At 35.3% G+C, this 18,480-nt stretch overlaps 1 protein-coding gene across 1 annotated transcript in view; it reads right to left on the bottom strand.

The window, feature by feature from the left end:
* Positions 1-12,999: 12,999 nt before the first annotated feature.
* adgrv1 (adhesion G protein-coupled receptor V1) overlaps positions 13,000-18,480 on the bottom strand; it is a 130,228-nt gene continuing 124,747 nt past the window's right edge. Inside the window, exons 88-90 of the mRNA XM_026211495.1 lie at positions 17,712-17,900; positions 14,910-15,084; positions 13,000-14,773 (exon numbers count right to left, since the gene is read on the bottom strand). Coding sequence (XP_026067280.1) covers positions 14,655-14,773; positions 14,910-15,084; positions 17,712-17,900 — 483 coding nt within the window. The 3' untranslated portion in view covers positions 13,000-14,654. The remainder of the gene's footprint in view (positions 14,774-14,909; positions 15,085-17,711; positions 17,901-18,480) is intronic.

Here is an 18,480-nt window from a genome sequence, read left to right as displayed (position 1 = left end):
AAATGCCTGAGTACATCCTCACAGCTAGCGCGTGTATTACATAACTCTACAACAGTATTGTCTTCTCTGCAGGCAGCTGAGGGCTGCTTCCAGGATCCATGATGAGTCAGCTTTGACCCAGCACTTTATTCTGTCCTGCTAGGCCCCTACTCCATTGACTGTTGCAGGTCAGGCCCTTTGTACGGTGCTGACCCTGGGCCCAAACAAAAAGAGAGGTGGGATTACTACAGCAATGGCAGCTGCTGATTTAGTCCATGCTGACACTACACAGGTCTCAGCTTTTTCCAGTAACTGACAAATCCTACTGTCATAAATCCTTACAGGAGCCTCACGCTCAAAATGGAATATTCAGATTAAGCTTCTAGAAGGAGATTACTTGTGCTTGTAACTTAATATGTGTTTTTAGGATGTTTAATATCTCGCAGTTTTATATACAGTATATGCACTGCATAATATAGAGATGTGGCTCTGATCGTCCATTTGGTCTTTTATTTTAAACAGTTATGACACCAGTTTGCAAAAAAGGCCCCAATGCAATTTCCTCATATCTTATGTTTATTCTTTATTAATCCTCTCTGTATCTAGTTTCAATCTCTGCAGCTCTATTTGATCTGTTTTTCTTTCGCCTGCGGCATCCCTGATGTTCTGTTCTTTGTAAAAGTGCAGATTTTTCATAATTACCAGTGCTAGAGAACGAGAACAAGAGAGGAGCACACTGACTTGGAGACCATTTGAAAATAAATAAATGATAATAATAATAGTAAAAATAAAATATTATCTTGATAGAGCAGATTATTTGTCTACTAAAATATATTGTACACTTGTAAGTTGTTTATAATATACATGTATGAATATATAAATATACAGGTGCATCTCAATAGATTAGAATGTCATGGAAAAGTTCATTTATTTCAGTATTTCAACTCAAATTGTGAAATTCGTGTATGAAATAAATTCAATGCACACAGAAGTAGTTTAAGCCTTTGTTTCTTTTATATAATATAAAATTACTTTATATAGTAATATATATAGTACACAAAAGGACAAATTGATTTTCTCTAGCAATGCATATTAACTGAACATACAAATTAAATACTGTAAATAAAAAAGAGATAAACTCCAAAAAAAAAAAAAACTAAATATTTTTGTAGATATTTATTTATTTGTAAATAATTCTAAAAAAAACATTACACAGCTAAATATGACATTTTTGCTATTTAAAAATAATTAAAAAAAGAAAGAAAATAATTTGATATCCAATTGAACGTAAAAAACAAAAAAAAGATGTAAAAAGATTTTATTGCTGAAAACTGCAAAGATGGTCAAGAAGTCTGAAGGGATTTTCGGCTACATTTAAAATACCATTTCACCTTTTGATTTTCATGTTCTTCTTTTTTAATTATTTACAACTTCTCACACTCAACTAACTTTATGGTTTGCTGTGTATACTACATTTATATTACTAATATGGCATATAAACCTAACAATATGGTCACTAAATCGATCTACACAAAGCTGCTCAGTTTCAATCGAAATGTTTCCATCATAATATAACATAAAGTCTACCATAAAAACCCAAACATTCACACCCATCTGTGACCATGGCAACATCGCAAACACAACTAGTGAAGGGAACAGCTGCGAGAGCTCTTTGAGCTATTGACATGCAGAGGCCAGTTGCTTCATCTTGTTTTGCTGCATGGCTGTGGATAAGAAGGAGGGAACTTGATAGTATGAGATTTCTCAAGCTAGCTGAGGTCCCTGAGTTTACGACTCCCGGGATAGACTGCATAACTTTGGGCTTGTCCACACTTTAACTATAGGGGGGTGAAGGTTCAAGTTCCTGTCTGTTAAGTTCAGTGTCTTTACTTGAATTAGTGTCAGGATATGCAGCATTATCATTCAGTGAAGGCACACATGCAAACAGATTATGTTCAATGCCTTGAGTTTTTATTTTGTTATTTACAGACAGCATCAAGATTGTCTTTTTTTTTTTAAAAAAGGAAGAAGGATTAACTTTCCTATCTTTCTTTCCATTCACTGCTTTGAAAAGTCCTTTGAACTCCTGCAGAGTATCAGTATGGAAACTCAGGGCAGGATTCATGCATTCATGATATAATGCTGAACATACGCTGTGCTAAGGACTGACAATTCACACTGTGGCACATATACAGCTATTATGTCATTGGATGATTAACAGGACACTAAAAAGAGTATGTGACTGCACAGGTTTGTGGATGGAGTGATGGAAGAAGAACAGTACAGCTTTAGTGGACAGCAACATCGACATTCAATCTGGCAGAGTTGTGCAATAAATATTTATACAATATTAGGTCACACTTTAGGTCCAATTCTCACTACTAACAAACAATTAACTACACATTTATCCTCAGTAAACTCCTAATTTCAGCATTCTGATTGGTCAGATCGCCTTTCAATCAAGATCACTGTAAAGGTGATGTAACCTGCATAGAGAGCAGACGAAACTTTGATCTTGGAAAAACAAACAGATCAGAATTGCATAGCATCAAATTAGAATAAAATAAAAATAATAATAATAATAATAAAATAAATGAAAAAATAAAAAGTGAGCCACACTGCATAGTCTATTACATGATCTTATGTTTAAAGTGATGTCATTTTTTCTATCCCCACTCAGTAATAGATGTTTAGATTGATTTCTACTGTAAAGTAAAAACTCTGTCTCTTTAACTAGCTCAGTGGCTCAAGCAATAGCAGAATAGGATAAATATTTGGAAAAATTGTTCAGAAGCAGTCAGTATTTCTGCAATTTTGTCACTTAGTGGAGCATAAATCACAAAATGACCTAACGCATCAATTGTTCATGCCACTGAATATTTTCAATTATAGCAGAAATCTATGTGTGTTATGTAACATTTTAATTAATCTCTAAAAATACATCACACCAAATAGGGCCTGGGCCGCTCTTTTATTAGGGGAAGTGAGTCCCCTCTCTCTCTGCTGGTGGAAGGAGTGATATTTTTCACCCTTGTCCTTCCAGAACCAGCCAGTTTCCTTTTTTAGGCACCAGGCTGACTCACACACCCTCCATCTCTCCTCTGTTCCTGAGTCATGATGAGCCCTGACCCCTCCTTCAAAGCAGGAGCCAACAGCTCTGAGAATTCCCCCCACTACCATCTCAACACAAGCACGTACAAATACTCACATTTTAATGCCTGAGACTCACTTACATGTCCATTAATCTTCTTTTGCAGGCTGGAGGTAAAAGTTACAATCTGCAGTATGTAGTATTCTGAATGCATGTGCTAAAAAGGGTTTGATTTGTTACCTGCAGTGTAGAAAAGGCGAGAGGGAGGTCATTGCTGCCAGGGTAAAATGACTCACGTGAACTACTAACCCAGTTCCTTTTGTCCAACCCACTGGATATTTCTGTCCTAGTGAAAGGTATCCCATGCCATCATTTGCTGCTGTGCTTAGCATTTAACAACTATTAGGCCTATATGAGTTTTAGGGGAGTCTTTATGTTTGTAAGTGGTAGATAAGAGAAGCATCTGGGAGACATGTTTGAAGATAGTTTTTTTTTTAATGTAGCAACATATAGGTTTATATTCTACATACCAAAGTTTTGGTTCTGTTTTGCGTTGATTCATTAACTCTTCTAGTTTAAAAAACATCATGACGAAGTTTATAATAATTCTCAGAGGCACAGCTCTAATAAACATATTACAGTGTATGGTTGTTATTTAAGAAAGTATTCAATGTAAACGCACATTGTGTGCTGCTGCAGTTCTGCTGCTTTTGCACACAGTGTGAATGTTATTTTTGCAATTCTGTTTGGTGCTGATAGTGGCACAGAAAATACTCTCCACACCTTTAATAATTCCCTTGTGCTCTTTTCTTTATGCACCCAAGCACTTGTGGAGCAATTGATGGGAATGGGACATTTTTCAAGGAAATATGCTTTCTGGACAGCTTTACTGCTGAATCTTAATCAATACATGTTTTAATCCCTCTATATACTGCACTAATACCTTGTATCATCTACACATTGTTTATGGAAGATGAACAAATAATTGGGAGTTTTATATCCTTTATCACTTTTATCATGCAATGTAAATATAACATCAGGAGGAGCACAACCTGACATATACAGTATATATTGTTAGTTTTATTTCAGTTAATGACAGGTTTTCTCCTTTTTTTTTTTTTTTTCTTTATGTAAAAATAGTTTTAGTTATAACATCACTGCATTGACATTCTTTGGACACCTATGCACACATGCTCAAGTATCCATTTTCTGTTCTGATGAAATGATTAACACATTTTCGCTTGATTAATTTTCCATGACATCTGAGTAAGCGTCTTCTTACACAAGGAGGCCTTGGGTCCAACAAACATCTCTGCCCAACAACCTCAAATGACTCCTGATATGACATAAAACTGAAAATTATCCCAGTTACTCATTCTCTCATTGGTGGATATTAGCTGATTAACTGCCAGTGCTTAGCTCGCAAAGGTACTATCAAATTATTATTATTAATATTAAAAATTATTATTATTATTACCATCATATTAAATGCTGATGAAGATACACTTGAGTAATGGTACAGATGATCTAGGGGGATTCATATCATACAATTAGTGGTTATGTAATGGGGGGGGGGGGTGCATTTGTGTCCCAGAGCTGCATTCGTCCACCTCCACCTCCCTTGATTGAGCTATAGCTGTGGACAGCTCAAAAAATCCATGCCCTAGCTTCCCAGAAATGGAGGTTCTTTAGAGTCAGATTAATTTTTGCCCCAGAGAGGACCACCCACTGAGACTAGCATCTTCTTATCCCAGTGAATGTGAAAATTAATTTTTAACCTAAAGGGGTCATACAATACATTTTCATAATGATTTTAATAATAGTAATAATAATAATTATCATTATTTATTTACCTTATTATTTATGTATAATACTGTTTATTATTAAAAAGTATAGTTTAAATTTATGCTAATTTATTATTTGTTATTATTCACATTTTACATTTAATTTTACATTAAATTGTATTAACATGTATATTATTATTATTATTATTATTATTATTATTATCAATAATAACTTAAAGATAATTTACACTTTTCCTCTGACCATTAAAATGAAACAATGTGTTTTTCGCAGTTGCCGGTGTAAACAACCTCATATTAAGTTTCCGCATATTTTTATTGCTCAAGGATCTAAAACAAATCAAGGTAAATTTGATTCCTAATTATCCGACCCCCTTAAATCATTAGTTAAATGTGCAAATTTAGTAGTTGCTATGCTGCCAACATATCTCCCACAATCCTCCAGGGCTCTAATGATATAATAGCTGTACAGAAGCCAGATAGTAACAGCACGCTCAATATCCACATCACGAATGCTGAAATGAAGCCCTGTAAGTGTGAAAATAGTGGAATGTCTCTGCGTAACATCCCTGAATTGCATGCATAACGTCCCAGTATACATTTACACCTATTCTAAACTGAACATGTGCTCTGAAAATATAGCAAAGTATTGTTTTGAAAGTAGGAGCTTTTAGGTTCATGTGATTACTGTTTGTAGCTTATAAACATGCTGAACAAACAGGAAGCTCTGAATCTTAATACAATGTAACTATATTCCAGCTTCAAATGATTTGTCTGCTCATCCATCACCCTTTTCTTTCCAGCTCCTTCTCCTTCTTCATTTTCTCTCCCCTGGCTGTAACATGATTCAGCACTGAATCCAGGAGTCACTTCTACGTAATAATACTATGCCCCCAGATCCGACCAATAAGAAGCCAGGTCAGTGGACACACCTACATGATGCCGCTCTTTGCCCACTGGTCCCCTTCTAGTCTCTGAGAAAACAAGCACTTCCTGTCCACCTCAACCCAGAAATCCATGTTCATCATCTTTCTGTCATCAGATTTTTGTTTTTTAATTTAAATAAAAATGGATTTTATTTCACATATTTCACCAACATTTCTGATTACTGCTTAGTTTAAGTACATAAATAATTAAAACTAAATACAATAAACCTCTAAAACTATGCTTAAAACTATAACTAAATAAAAATTGGAAAATAAAATCTGATTTAAAATATTAACAAAAGTTATGATAGTATATCAATGATGTTAAAATAATAGATTTCTAAAATAATATTTATTTGATTTCAGCATGTTTTTTTTTAAACCATACTTTTTAAACAATAACTTTTTATCCTATCTCATATTTCTTTCAGAAATAGTATTGATTGGCCCTTCCCTATTCTTCTTCTCATGTTTTGTAAAGTGTTCTGTGTTCTTCTTCCTCCTCTGTTGCTTTAAGGCAGGGGTGTCAAGCTCATTTCCTGAAGGGCCTGAATCCGCAGAGTTTTGTTCAAACCCTGTTTGACTCTCATACTATAGTTTTGGAATAAGCCTGGAGAACTTGATTAGTTGGATCAGGTGTGTTTAACTAAGGTTGAATCTAAACTCTGCAGGGCTCCGCCCTCCAGGAATTGAGTTCGAAACCCCTGCTTTAAGGTGTTTCTTCTCATTTGGACATCATTCAGGGTTATTTATGGACGAGATCATTGATTCACTGTCTCATTTCTTTAAAATCAGCCTCTGCAAGTGTTGCCAAATGAAAAAGGCCCTTGGTTTCCCAGCATAAAGCTCAATGTCTCACATCCTGCGAGTCAGAGAGTGATTGTGACAGGTTGAGTCAGCAGCACAGAGTTGTGTGAAAGGAATGTATTACACATGACTGTTACTCTCAGTTATAGACTTTCCCAACTGATTGAAAGCACACAGAATTCCTCATCTTTTTACATTTGGAAATTACAGAACTATTTCTTTAATACAAAATTCTAATTTTCTGAGTTGTATTCTAGTTGTATTCTAGGTTTTGAATGAATTGGTCAGATTTGTCCTACTTAATGGACATGTCCAAATAGATCTGTTTTTAAAGATATTGTTCAAAAGTATGTAGACACTTTCGTACAATTTTTACTGTAATTTGAATATTTGTTGATATTTTATGGAAAACATGATACACTGTCATTCAAAATATATAGGAGTAAGTTTTTTACTCCTTTTATTCAGCATGAATTAAATGATCAAAAGTCACAGTAAACACATTTATGATGTTAAAAATGATTTTTCTTTCAAATAAATGTTTTTCTTTTCAACTTCATATATTCTACTCTTAAAAAAATCCCGAATAAAATGTATCCACAAAAATATTTACATTTATTGCAGCATCCTTGCAAAGTACAAACACAACCCTGCTTTGATAAAGAGCTAATCAAGGTTTCAAAATTAAATGTTTGACAAAAACGAGTGTCCACATATTTTTGGCCATGTACTGTACAACAGTAACAATAAACAGCAACTAAAGATATAAAACAAAGTCATAAAATAAAATGAATTTAAAACACAATCAAAGCTTCACAGTGGTATTTCCAGCACATCATAATGAACATGTCACAAAATATCCATTAGATATTTTGCTCAACACACAGCAGAACACGCTTCAACCACCAACAATTGAGTTTTACCGCAAAAAGCAATTTGAAACAGCAGCCTCGGTTCAGCTGGCGTTTGTGTGTCGTGGGCGGTAGCTCGTGACCCATTCATATTCAAGGAATGTAGATTTCAGAGTACTGCTGAAGGTTAAGAGAAGGACATTTTATGATTTTACAACAACTACACGCAACCCAGTAATGTGAGGTCAACGTAGTTTTGAATAAATGTTAAAGCGGCGTAGGAGGAAAAAAAACACAGTATTGCATAACTGAGAAAGGTGCAGAATCTCACACCTACATACAGTATTTGGACATTTTAACGTTACCTTATATAACATATTTATAAAACAACCAAGAGAGATTTATTTGAAAGAAATATAGCACAAAAAGAATGTGAACTCATTCCGCTGACTTGTCTGACCTTTTTTAAGTATAGTGTCTTTAAGCATGTCTAAATGTGTTCAAGTACTTTGAAAGGATATGCACTGACTTACAAATACAGAGTCATGTTTCATTTATTTCCTCATGGTGAATAGTGTACACTGCTCAATCTCTGCTGTGAAGTGCTGTACAATGAGACAACAGGTGCATGAACGGTCTGACCCGCTTGGTATGAGGTTTATTGAAAGATCCCACAGTGTAAAGCAGAAAGCAACAAACAGTTCCAGGGACAGACTTTACTGGAAGTCTTTCTGTCTTCCTGTAACACTTAGACACACTCCCCAAATGTTTCGTTTAGCACCACATTGTAAAGCATTGATTGGTAAGCCATTATTAGAAATAAGCAATATAATGTCGGATGCTGAAATAATTACCAGCCATGCAAAGAAAAGAACTAACATTTGGTTATGACATGGTTTAATCATTGACCTCCGGTTTTTGTGAAGTAGGTAATTTTTCTGCAGATGGTCAATCGTATTTTACCATCATTGCAAACAGGGTCTCGTCCACTGAAGACCACTTAATACCTGCAGCATCAGACAATACAGGGCCAGCATCCTCTACCAGTGTCTTTTTTTTTACCCACTTAAAGATCTGACCTACTTTACAAGTGGCTGAAGAAAAGAGAGCAAAGGACAGCTCGTACAAACTGTGTAATCACACATTAGCCAACGCTCTTGGCTTGACTGATCAATTATGCTGTGTACGTGAGGAACTTTGCCAAAGATTTCAATTAATGTCAGGCTTCCCTGGTCTCCATACCTTTCCTTAACTGCAGTTCTTTCCAGTCATCATGTAGGTTAATGACAATCCTCTGCCTTCACAGCAGAGATTTCCAACATGGGTCACAAGTGGGTCATGCACTATTATGAAAAATGTATTTCTCAGATTAAATTAATACATTTTTTTGGTGGGCATTTTCTAGTATTGCCACATTTCGCATGATGCACCACAAATGTGTCGCAAATTAAATAGTGCTTTTTTTCTCACGCTGTACACAGTGAACTCCTATACATGAACAAATGAGTCGGTTCTTTTGATGAACCATTCAAAAGACTTCCCAAATCAGGTTTTAATGTCATTCTGCCAACGAATCATCAATTCAAGTTGAAAAGAGGTGATTCTGATTTTACATGAGTTCCATAAGATTTGAAAAGGAGAGGGGAAATGATAGAAACAACCTCTTTTTGTAACTTGGGTTGTGTGTGAAAGCAGAGAGGTATTTAATTTTTAAATAAGCTTTGAAGGCTTAGCCAAATTCAGTGGATTTCATTACAACAATAAAGTATAATACATTATCATGCAGAACATACTTTATAACTTTGACAACATTTACCATGGTTTAGCCTACTTAACTGCTTTTGCAGCCTGTTGTTGCATTGCAGATTTAGCAATATCAATGTGCCAACTGTGCAAAAAGTGGTTTGAGACTTATAGTGCTTTGTACCGGCTACGCTAAATATAGAGGAGATTCCAGAGAGTGCAGAACAGAATGCTACAGCAGATTTAGTCTCAATGACTGACTGACTTTCACTAATTGAGGTCAATATCTGGAACAAAACAGGAAGACTGACTCCAATCCTTGATCTTTGAAGAGGTGTTAAAAGTATAAACGGAACGCCAATGTTCTTGACCTCAGTGCATAACACATCAACTATCAAGACCATCTGACATACAGTTTCAGATCTGTGCAGTGTTAACATGAATTCTGCATGCCAGAGTTAAGACCAGACACCCAAAGATCCAGACCAGGACTTGACAGCTCAGGACCCAGATTTAGCTGTTCGCTATAATTAACTAAACTCAGAACATTCTGAATGTATTCCTAATTTATACAGTCGTTCTGAGTCATATGATGCTGTTATGGAATTCCAGAGCAGTCCATATAATGAAGAGTATACTATACCAACCTGCAGTTGAGGTAAATATCATATTTATTGCAATGGAGCTAAATAGTGTTCCACTTAGTTTTCAGACTCAGACTAAGGCCAAATTTCTCAAGGCCAAGACTACATATTAGCCCACCACAATGACGTCTGATATTGTTGGAAACGATCTTACCTTGGTCCAAGTGCCAAAGGTCTGGAAATCCAGAGCAGAGCAAGTGTCTGGACATCTTGGCAAACCCGACCTGAAAACAGTATCAGTTTCCTTCTTGATATCCAAACGATCACCAGAACTGAAAGGTTAAGGTTCTTGACAGGGGCATCATGTAGCATTACAGAGACATGATTACATAACAGACTGGCCCATGATGTGTCATCTTGCTCGTCTTTATAATAGTAAAGGTCTATTTGAGGACACTATTACCTGTGCCAGTATTCGGTTATGCGATATATCACAGTAATGAAATTAACTTTTTAAGTTTTTAATATATATATTGCAATCCTTTAATTTGTAATATTTGGCATGTTTGTGTGCTATTGTGCATCCCTCTGTTTAATAACACACAGTTTATTTAGACGGCCTTAAATGCAATAAACTCAATGAGAATATAAAATATGGCTGAAGTCGTAGTGAGAACACTCTACACAAACACACTGTAAAAGTAACCACATGTGGAGCACAGAAGAGTGTTTGTTTTTGTCCAGACAATGAAAGTAATTGGAATCCATTATTTATGTCCCTATTGATTTTGTACACTGTGATTCAAAATAATAATTAGGAATAAAAAAAAAAAAACATAAAAACAAGTCTCTTATGCTCACAGAGGCTGCATTTATTTGATCAAAATACATAACATTAATAGTGTGTAAATTTACTGAAAGCTGTTATCTATTTTAATATATTTTCAAATGTAATTCATTCCTGTGATGGCAAAGCTGAATTTTCACCAGGCCTTACTACAGTTTTGGATCAACATGATAGTAAATGATTTTCATGTTTTGTGAACTACCATTTCTCTTTCATCCCTATCAATACAACATGATTCCAGACCCAATATATGAGGGTAATTTTAGCAATAAGATCTTGAAAACAGCATCTAAATCTCGGGTGATAGTTTTGGCCCGTGGCTCACTCAAGTGCACTCCACATTCCAGCAGTGCACACTAACGCTTGTGCCGAGCTACTCACACTGTGTCACAGCAGATGCAAATCAGATGGTAAAACAGGCCATATGCTGATGTTTATCCGTCTCCCTGCTGACTGGAGTACACTCATCTGGAACTGATCCGACTCCAACCGCGCATAATCTAAGAGGTTACAGCCCCCTGACCTTAAAGATGATCTGTTTGTTTTTGGGGTGTTGCAACAGGCCTGGGCCATGGGAATGTGTTTTCTTTAGCTGGGGGAGATGGAGGGACGATATGGGTTCATAAAGGGGCTGCATGATTTACAGAGAGCAGACATCTTTGAAAGGAAGAAACGGGAAGAGCTGTTTATTTGCTCTGTGTGCTTCCTACATCGGCCGCATTTTTAAAAGCATCATAGAAAACTCATACACGAGAAAAGCAGCATAATTACACTGCTTTCTAAGATCCCTTCTTTTGGACAAATTATATGCCAGCATCACATTTATTTTTGTGGAGAAAAAAAAAATCCCAGAATGCACTGTGACAACCTCAGAGAAAATAAATAAACCCAAGATGGAGGATGAGATGAGAGAAACGATTAGAAATATTTCACTTCAGTACTACAAATACATCATTCAAATAGTTTCAATAGTTTTTTTTTTTTTTTTTGTATAAAGTGCAGCAGTGCCCATCTACATTTTCAGCAGCAAGTATGTTTTCCCATTATTTTTTCTGATATAGTTTCTAGAAAGTCTTTGTTAAAGCATTAAAAGCAATGAACCAAACCAACCAGATACAAGGTGAATCACAACATTACAAACGTATCTGTTTTGATGCAGAAAAGTACAAATATAAAAGCAAATCAGACAAAAAGAATTGAATCTAATGTCTATAACAAAGAAAAGAATACTGTACCACCAAGGAACATTACAAGTGAAAAAAAAAGGAATTTAAAATGACAGATAAATATATAATTGTTTATTTAAAAATTCTGATTGTAAGTTGAAACCATATATTTTATGTTTTTGCAATATGCAAACACAGTATATAGAAAATTTTTGAGGGAGTATGGAGACTGACTCTTGCAAGTGTTATATGGGCACAATTAGCTTTTTGTGATTTTCTTATACTCTGCACTTGATTGTTTTGTGGTCCACATAATTACAAAATACATCTGAAAATACAGATTTGCCTTGAAGTGTTCCAGGTACCAATTACAGATTCAGATGGAGAGGAAATAACTGTAAGTACTTATGGGATACCATTAGCTATTCTTATTAAGCACAAGATGGAAAAAAATGGTACAGTCACCCATTAGAGAGTGTGACAGAAGGCAAAATAAATTAAACAGTGCAAAGAACGAACGATAATATGGCGTGAGTTATGCCTGCTTCTGGTGATTGAGGAATTGCAAAAACTGTTTAATTATTGGGAGGACATAGTGGCTGCTTTAGCTCTTACAGAGTTGTGGGTTCATGTAGCTGATGGCAGCCATGCTTATATCATCCAAGAAGGTCAGACCGCAAACCTCTCTGGTCCACAGTGGTTTCCCTTGCTGCCCATTTCAGTCACACACACACACACATACTTTAAAGACTTCGACATGTCTGAACTTTCTACAGAAATGTAAGAGCAATGTATTCAGAAGGTCATCTATTCAGTTTTTCCTCCTGTCCCCTCAGGGAAGGGAGAAACTTGCTGAAGGAAATGAAACTGATCAGTCAGAATGACAGAATATACCACACAATATACCACACTGTGACTGAACAGAAAACATTTGCTGGTCTGTTCAAATGTGCAGCTCATGTGCTTCCATTCATCATTTGTGTTTTTCACACAAAAAAAGTTATCAGCTCCTCACTCAGTGACGTGATCGCATGTTACTGGAGTGTTAATTAAACTGTGAAGAAGAAAAAAAACACACAAAGGGAGAAAGGAAGACCGAAAGTAAAAGAATCTCCATAGTTTTGACTGATTAGCTTTGTGAAAAATTTAGATGAGCAATTGAAACAAAAGCATGGGATGTTATTTTGGAGATGTATTTAAATATTACAATTTTTATTATTCATTTTCAATTCATTTAAACAAATAACTCTGTTTATAAATTCACATTCATGACATTTATTTCTTTAAAAAAAGAAAAAAGAGCTATGAATGCCTGGTTTGACAGATTATCATTTTTATCAGTTGTCTTAAAGACACAAACAAGTTTCTGTTTCTCCTTGCAAAGTATGTAGAACTGGTTTGTTAAGCTTCATACTCATATGGTACGTGCACACACACACACAGACCCTGTTAATTGGTTGTTGTTTTCTTTTCGGTTCAAATACTGTAATCAGTTCTGAAAATGCACTATTATTTTAATGCCAGAAGATATTTTCATTGTTCATTATGAAGTACATATGTGGGATAAAGATCCAGTCAAAGAAAAATACATAAAGAATATTTATTATTGGTGTTACACAAACCAAGCAGCAGAATTATGGTGCTCACTGATCAGACTGCCACTCAGTCTACATGACATTTCCATTCAAAACAATATTAAAACCTTCACAAATTAATTTAGTGATAATTATATTCACATAAAGTGCCATGAAAAGGTTTTTGTCCCCTTCCTGATTTAAATTTTTTGCATATTTGTCATACAGACACAGACCGTCAAACTAATTTTAATATCACACTAAGATAATGCAAGTAAATACAAAATGCTGTTTTTAAGTGATGATTTCATTTAAGGGAAAAAATACTGTCCATACGTACATTGACCTACTTGAAAAATGAATTGCCCCCTCCTGTTAAATCATGAAATAACTGATTAAACTCATTATTTTAGAAAGCTGAGGTGAATTTCACTGGTCACACCCAGCTCTGATTACTGCCAGACCTGTGAATCAAGAAATCACTTCTGACAAAGTGAAGCATGCTTAAAGAGCAACACATCATGCCAAGATCTAAAGAAGTACAAGAACAGATGAGAAACAAAATAGTTGACATGTATCAGTCTTGAAAGGGTTATAATGCCATTTCTAAGGCTCTGGGACTCCAGTGAACCACGTCCACGGCCAAAACAAAGGTGAACCTTCCTAGGAGTGGCCGGCCTACCAAGATTACTCCAAGAGTGCAACGACGACTCATCCAGGAGGTCAAAAAAGAACCCAGAACAACATCTAAAGAACTGCAGGCCTCATAAAAAGAACATCATACTAACAGTCAAACATGGGGGAGGTAGCTGCTTTGCATCTTCAGGACCTGGATGACTTGAATTCTGCACTCTATCATAAAACCCTGAAGAAGAATGACTGGCCATCAGTTTGTGACCTCAAGCTCAAGCGCACTTGGGTTATGCAGCAAGAGCAAGACAATTACTTTTTCACGTAGGGCCCAGGTAGGTTTGGACATTTTTATGGCCACAATAAATAATTATTTCAAAACTGCATTTTATATTTACTCAGGTTATCTTTGTGTAATATTTTATTTTAATCTTTTAAGTGTGACAAATGCAACAACAACCAAAAAAAAAAAAAATTGTAAGGGAGCAAAAACCATTTTATGGCACTGTATGTATGTATATATATATATAAAAAAATCACGTATAAAAAGACATCTTAAAAACTAACAAGATTTAGTGCAAAGGCATAAACAGTGAAAAACAAAAACAACTATTGTTTTTATTTTACAATTTTCAGTACAAAAAAATAGTGAGGTTAGAGATGTGTGTCTGCGATAGGAATCCGCCGCAGCTCTACGATTTGAGAGTTAGCCACACTACCTCCATCATGACTGCCGTGGACTGACTCGCTGTCACTCACATTAAGGCCAGAACCTGTTTGTAGGTAAAACATTGTTCCCAAATCAAAAAACACATAACTAGTACTCCGCAAAAAAAACTGAATAGGTATTATTATAATTGCTAAAGATCTGTAGGGATTTAGGTCTATTTTTGGAATAAAGGGGCTTACCAGTTTTTAAGGCAAATATGAGGTCATCAAACTCCTGTGACTCCTCGTCCTGCACCAGATTAGTGTTGATGAAGCCTCCTTCTGTGATGTAGGTCTCGTCCTGAGGACTCTGTTTGAAAACACTGCTGGGCTGACTGCTGGGCCTCAGTGAAGCTCTCTCCCAATCTGCAGAGATCTGAAAAAATATAACAAAAAAGATCTTTGGATGTCAGAATCTTTTTTTTTTTTTTTCAAAGCTTCACCACATTAAAATGCCTTTTGCAGTTGAGTTAGTTTGTGCACACAGTCTAAGCTTAAAGGAGCCACACAAATCAGCCATTCACCGGTGTGTTTGGTGCAGGGGTCACTCAGAGGTTACGAGGACTATCTGTAGAGTTTTACCAGGATAAGTCAGCAATCACAAGCATTCAGATGTTTCGTTATTAATTCTGGTATATCTGGAGATTCATAGGCGAGGAAACTGTATAATAATTATTTTTGAAGTGATCAACATGGATTCGAACCCGCATTTTGCCAAAAAAAAAAATTTTCTCCATTTTCAAATATAGCATCACATCTTAAAGGCTTTTCTTTTCAATACAAATTAAGGAAATAATCAAGAAGTTGAAAATAAAGTACCGGGTAGGTGTAGGGAGGGCTTTATTGTACCAATAAGGTGGCATTCAGTTAATAATTGGAATTAATATATATATAATAAAAAGTATATATATCATTTAAGTTTTATAAAAATAAAAAATAAATCCTTTTTCTAAACTTGTCACAAAAACTTGATAGACTAAACAATAATTATTCCTAATCGATGAATGATAATTCTCACATTAACACCTCAGCAACATTTAACGTTACAGTAAAGCATCTAAAATGCACACTCGGATCAGTTTAATACAGCAAACTGATGATGAAGAATCGTAATATAATTGGTATAACAAACTGTTTACCAGTTAACTCATTTCTAACGTTCTCACACACAAAACTAAATACTGTAGAAACTGCTCACTTTTGGCATGAAGAGATGATCACAATGACCTTCTGACTCCATCCTGTGACATAAATCTATTTTTTCACTCATTTCAATCATCAAAGTAAAGAACAAATAGCCCCATTAAACACAACATTGTGAAACAGTACATCTGACTTTCCCTCCCCTTAATGTGCTTCCTAATAGCAATGGCTTCCTTTCCTTTGGCTGGGTGCTTTTTCCCAGGAGGACGGAGGGAGAGGCCACTCCTGTCCCCCATGTCCCAAGCACCTCATTTTGGTACAATAGCCCATGGACAGTCCTTTAATCAGAACAGAATGTACACTGAGTGAACTGAGCACCGCCAGGCACCTAGTCATGTCTGTTTGAAGAGCCTGAGGAGACGGCCACCCCTCCAGAGCGCTGTTTCCTCTCCTCCCTCCACCAGTCACCTCCTCCCAATCCAACTGCCTGTTGTCCCGAGGACACATGTGACACTAAGAGCTGCTTTAAGCTAGGAGCCAGTGCTTTCATGAACAAAACAGGATTAATTCAGTTCTCTCAAGTCTGCACTTAGAGGTCAATGTCCCTAAAATTACAGTCCTACCACAATCTTATTGATTTGTTCTCTTATAAATTTGCTTAAGCAAGCATTTTACAAGCCATTTTGGATTTTTCTCCTTTTGTATAAGCTTTATCTAGATATTTATCTACTTTTCTGGAGCTTAAACTTAATATAAGTCTCATCATCAGCACCTGCAGACTGAAAACTTTTAACACTGGCGGCACAAAGAAAAAGTACAAAAAGTAGGGTGAACTATGTAAAAGTGGAGTGAAGCACTGCTAAAAGCTTTTTACCCTCATCCTTGAAGTTTTATTATAATACTGCAACCCAAATGAATATTGAAATATTTCGGGTGGGAATCTTTAGACATTTCATGATTCTTTGGCAAACCCGATCACATTCAAAAAGGACTCTTTCATTTGTTTGTTTTTTGTAATTAATGTATTTACTAGCATTTTATTTATTTAATTATAAGTACTAATTATTAGGAAAAGTAACAGAATTGACTCAGAATTGTTTTAAAAATGTAAATGCATTGGAGAATCGATACTTAATATAATGTTAATTATAGACCTTTAATCACAATTAGACAATTTCTTTATTTGAACTGTATTATTTATTTATGTATTTATTTATTTTTCAGATAAAGTAGGGCATGCATATATTTAAGAAAAATATGTTACATTTATATATTAAATAAATTATATAAATTATATTAATATAAATATATACATGTACATATTTTCAAAATATATGCTGTGTGTGTGTGTATTTATATAGACTCACTAATAAATTGTAGAGTCTCAAAAACAGCTCAGCATTAAAGTTGCAGACTGAAGGAAACAGAGATATTTTCTTTTTAAACATCTCCTCTAAAAGTCTTTCTTGATCACTGCCCATCCTTCCCAGGCAGCCTGTGCTCTCTTTACAGTCCTCCTAACCTCCCTACACCCTCATTCCCGGATCTGTGAATAGTTTACATTGAGGGCTCAGAGGAATGCGAGCTTCTACACCAGGCCTCTTTATTACATAACACTCTCTTACAGTCTGTGTGTGCGTGAGCTGACTCGGTGAACAAACACAGGTCTGTGAGTCCTCTACCTCAGCTTGAGGATGATAAATATGTGGTTATGCAAACATACATAAATCTTAAGGCTACCAATGTAATCTCACAAGTACATGTGTGGTATGAAATGCTGTCAGATGTCACTGCCAAATAAAGCAAGTGCAACAATTATTCATTAGAAATGTTTATCAAAACCCGCAGTAACAGACGCACCTCTTCCATGGCACTGATGAGGTTCTGTGTGGACTTGCTGATTTCTCCTCCACCCACGGTAGCAGCACCAGTGCTCTGGTATATGGAGTCTGGGCTGCCGTGTCCATTCATTTCCACGGTGTAGGTTGCCTTAGCTGGCCAGAAGAGCTGATTGTGCATGATAAAGTAGACGGAAAAGATGTACAGACCCTGAAAAAGATGAAATCACAAGTTAGATGAGCTCAACGCACTGCCACATCAGATGAATAAAGTTATTTCCTCTATTCTAAGGAGGGAAGTGGTGCAGGATCTCCATGAGATCCTAATCAATAGATTTGTTACTTAAGCAGTAAATAGTAAGTCATGTGATATTATGAATATAATCAAAGGTACAAATATATATTTGCAATTTAGCACACCTTCTAGCCCTATATCTATATATGGCATTTATATTAGTGCTGTCAAACGATTAATCACGATTAATCACATCCAAAATAAAGTATTTTATATTTGTGTATACTGCGTATATTTATTATGTGTATATAAATACAAACACATGTATATATTTAAGAAAAGAAAATTATATATGAATAAAATATGTTTTATTTATTATAAAATATAAGAATATGAATATCTAAATGTATAAACTTAAATATTTTCAAAATCCATACTGTGTTTATTTATATATACATAATAAATATCGACAATACACAAATATATTTATACAAATACATACATATATATATATTTATATATCTACAAATATAGCTTGTTTAAAAGTAAAATAAAA

This window comes from Carassius auratus, chromosome 30 (genome assembly GCF_003368295.1).
Source record: "Carassius auratus strain Wakin chromosome 30, ASM336829v1, whole genome shotgun sequence".
In the NCBI taxonomy this organism is placed as follows: Eukaryota; Metazoa; Chordata; class Actinopteri; order Cypriniformes; family Cyprinidae; genus Carassius; species Carassius auratus.
The sequence above is the reverse complement of the archived record's forward strand: the minus strand, read 5'-3'. Positions and strand labels throughout refer to the sequence as shown.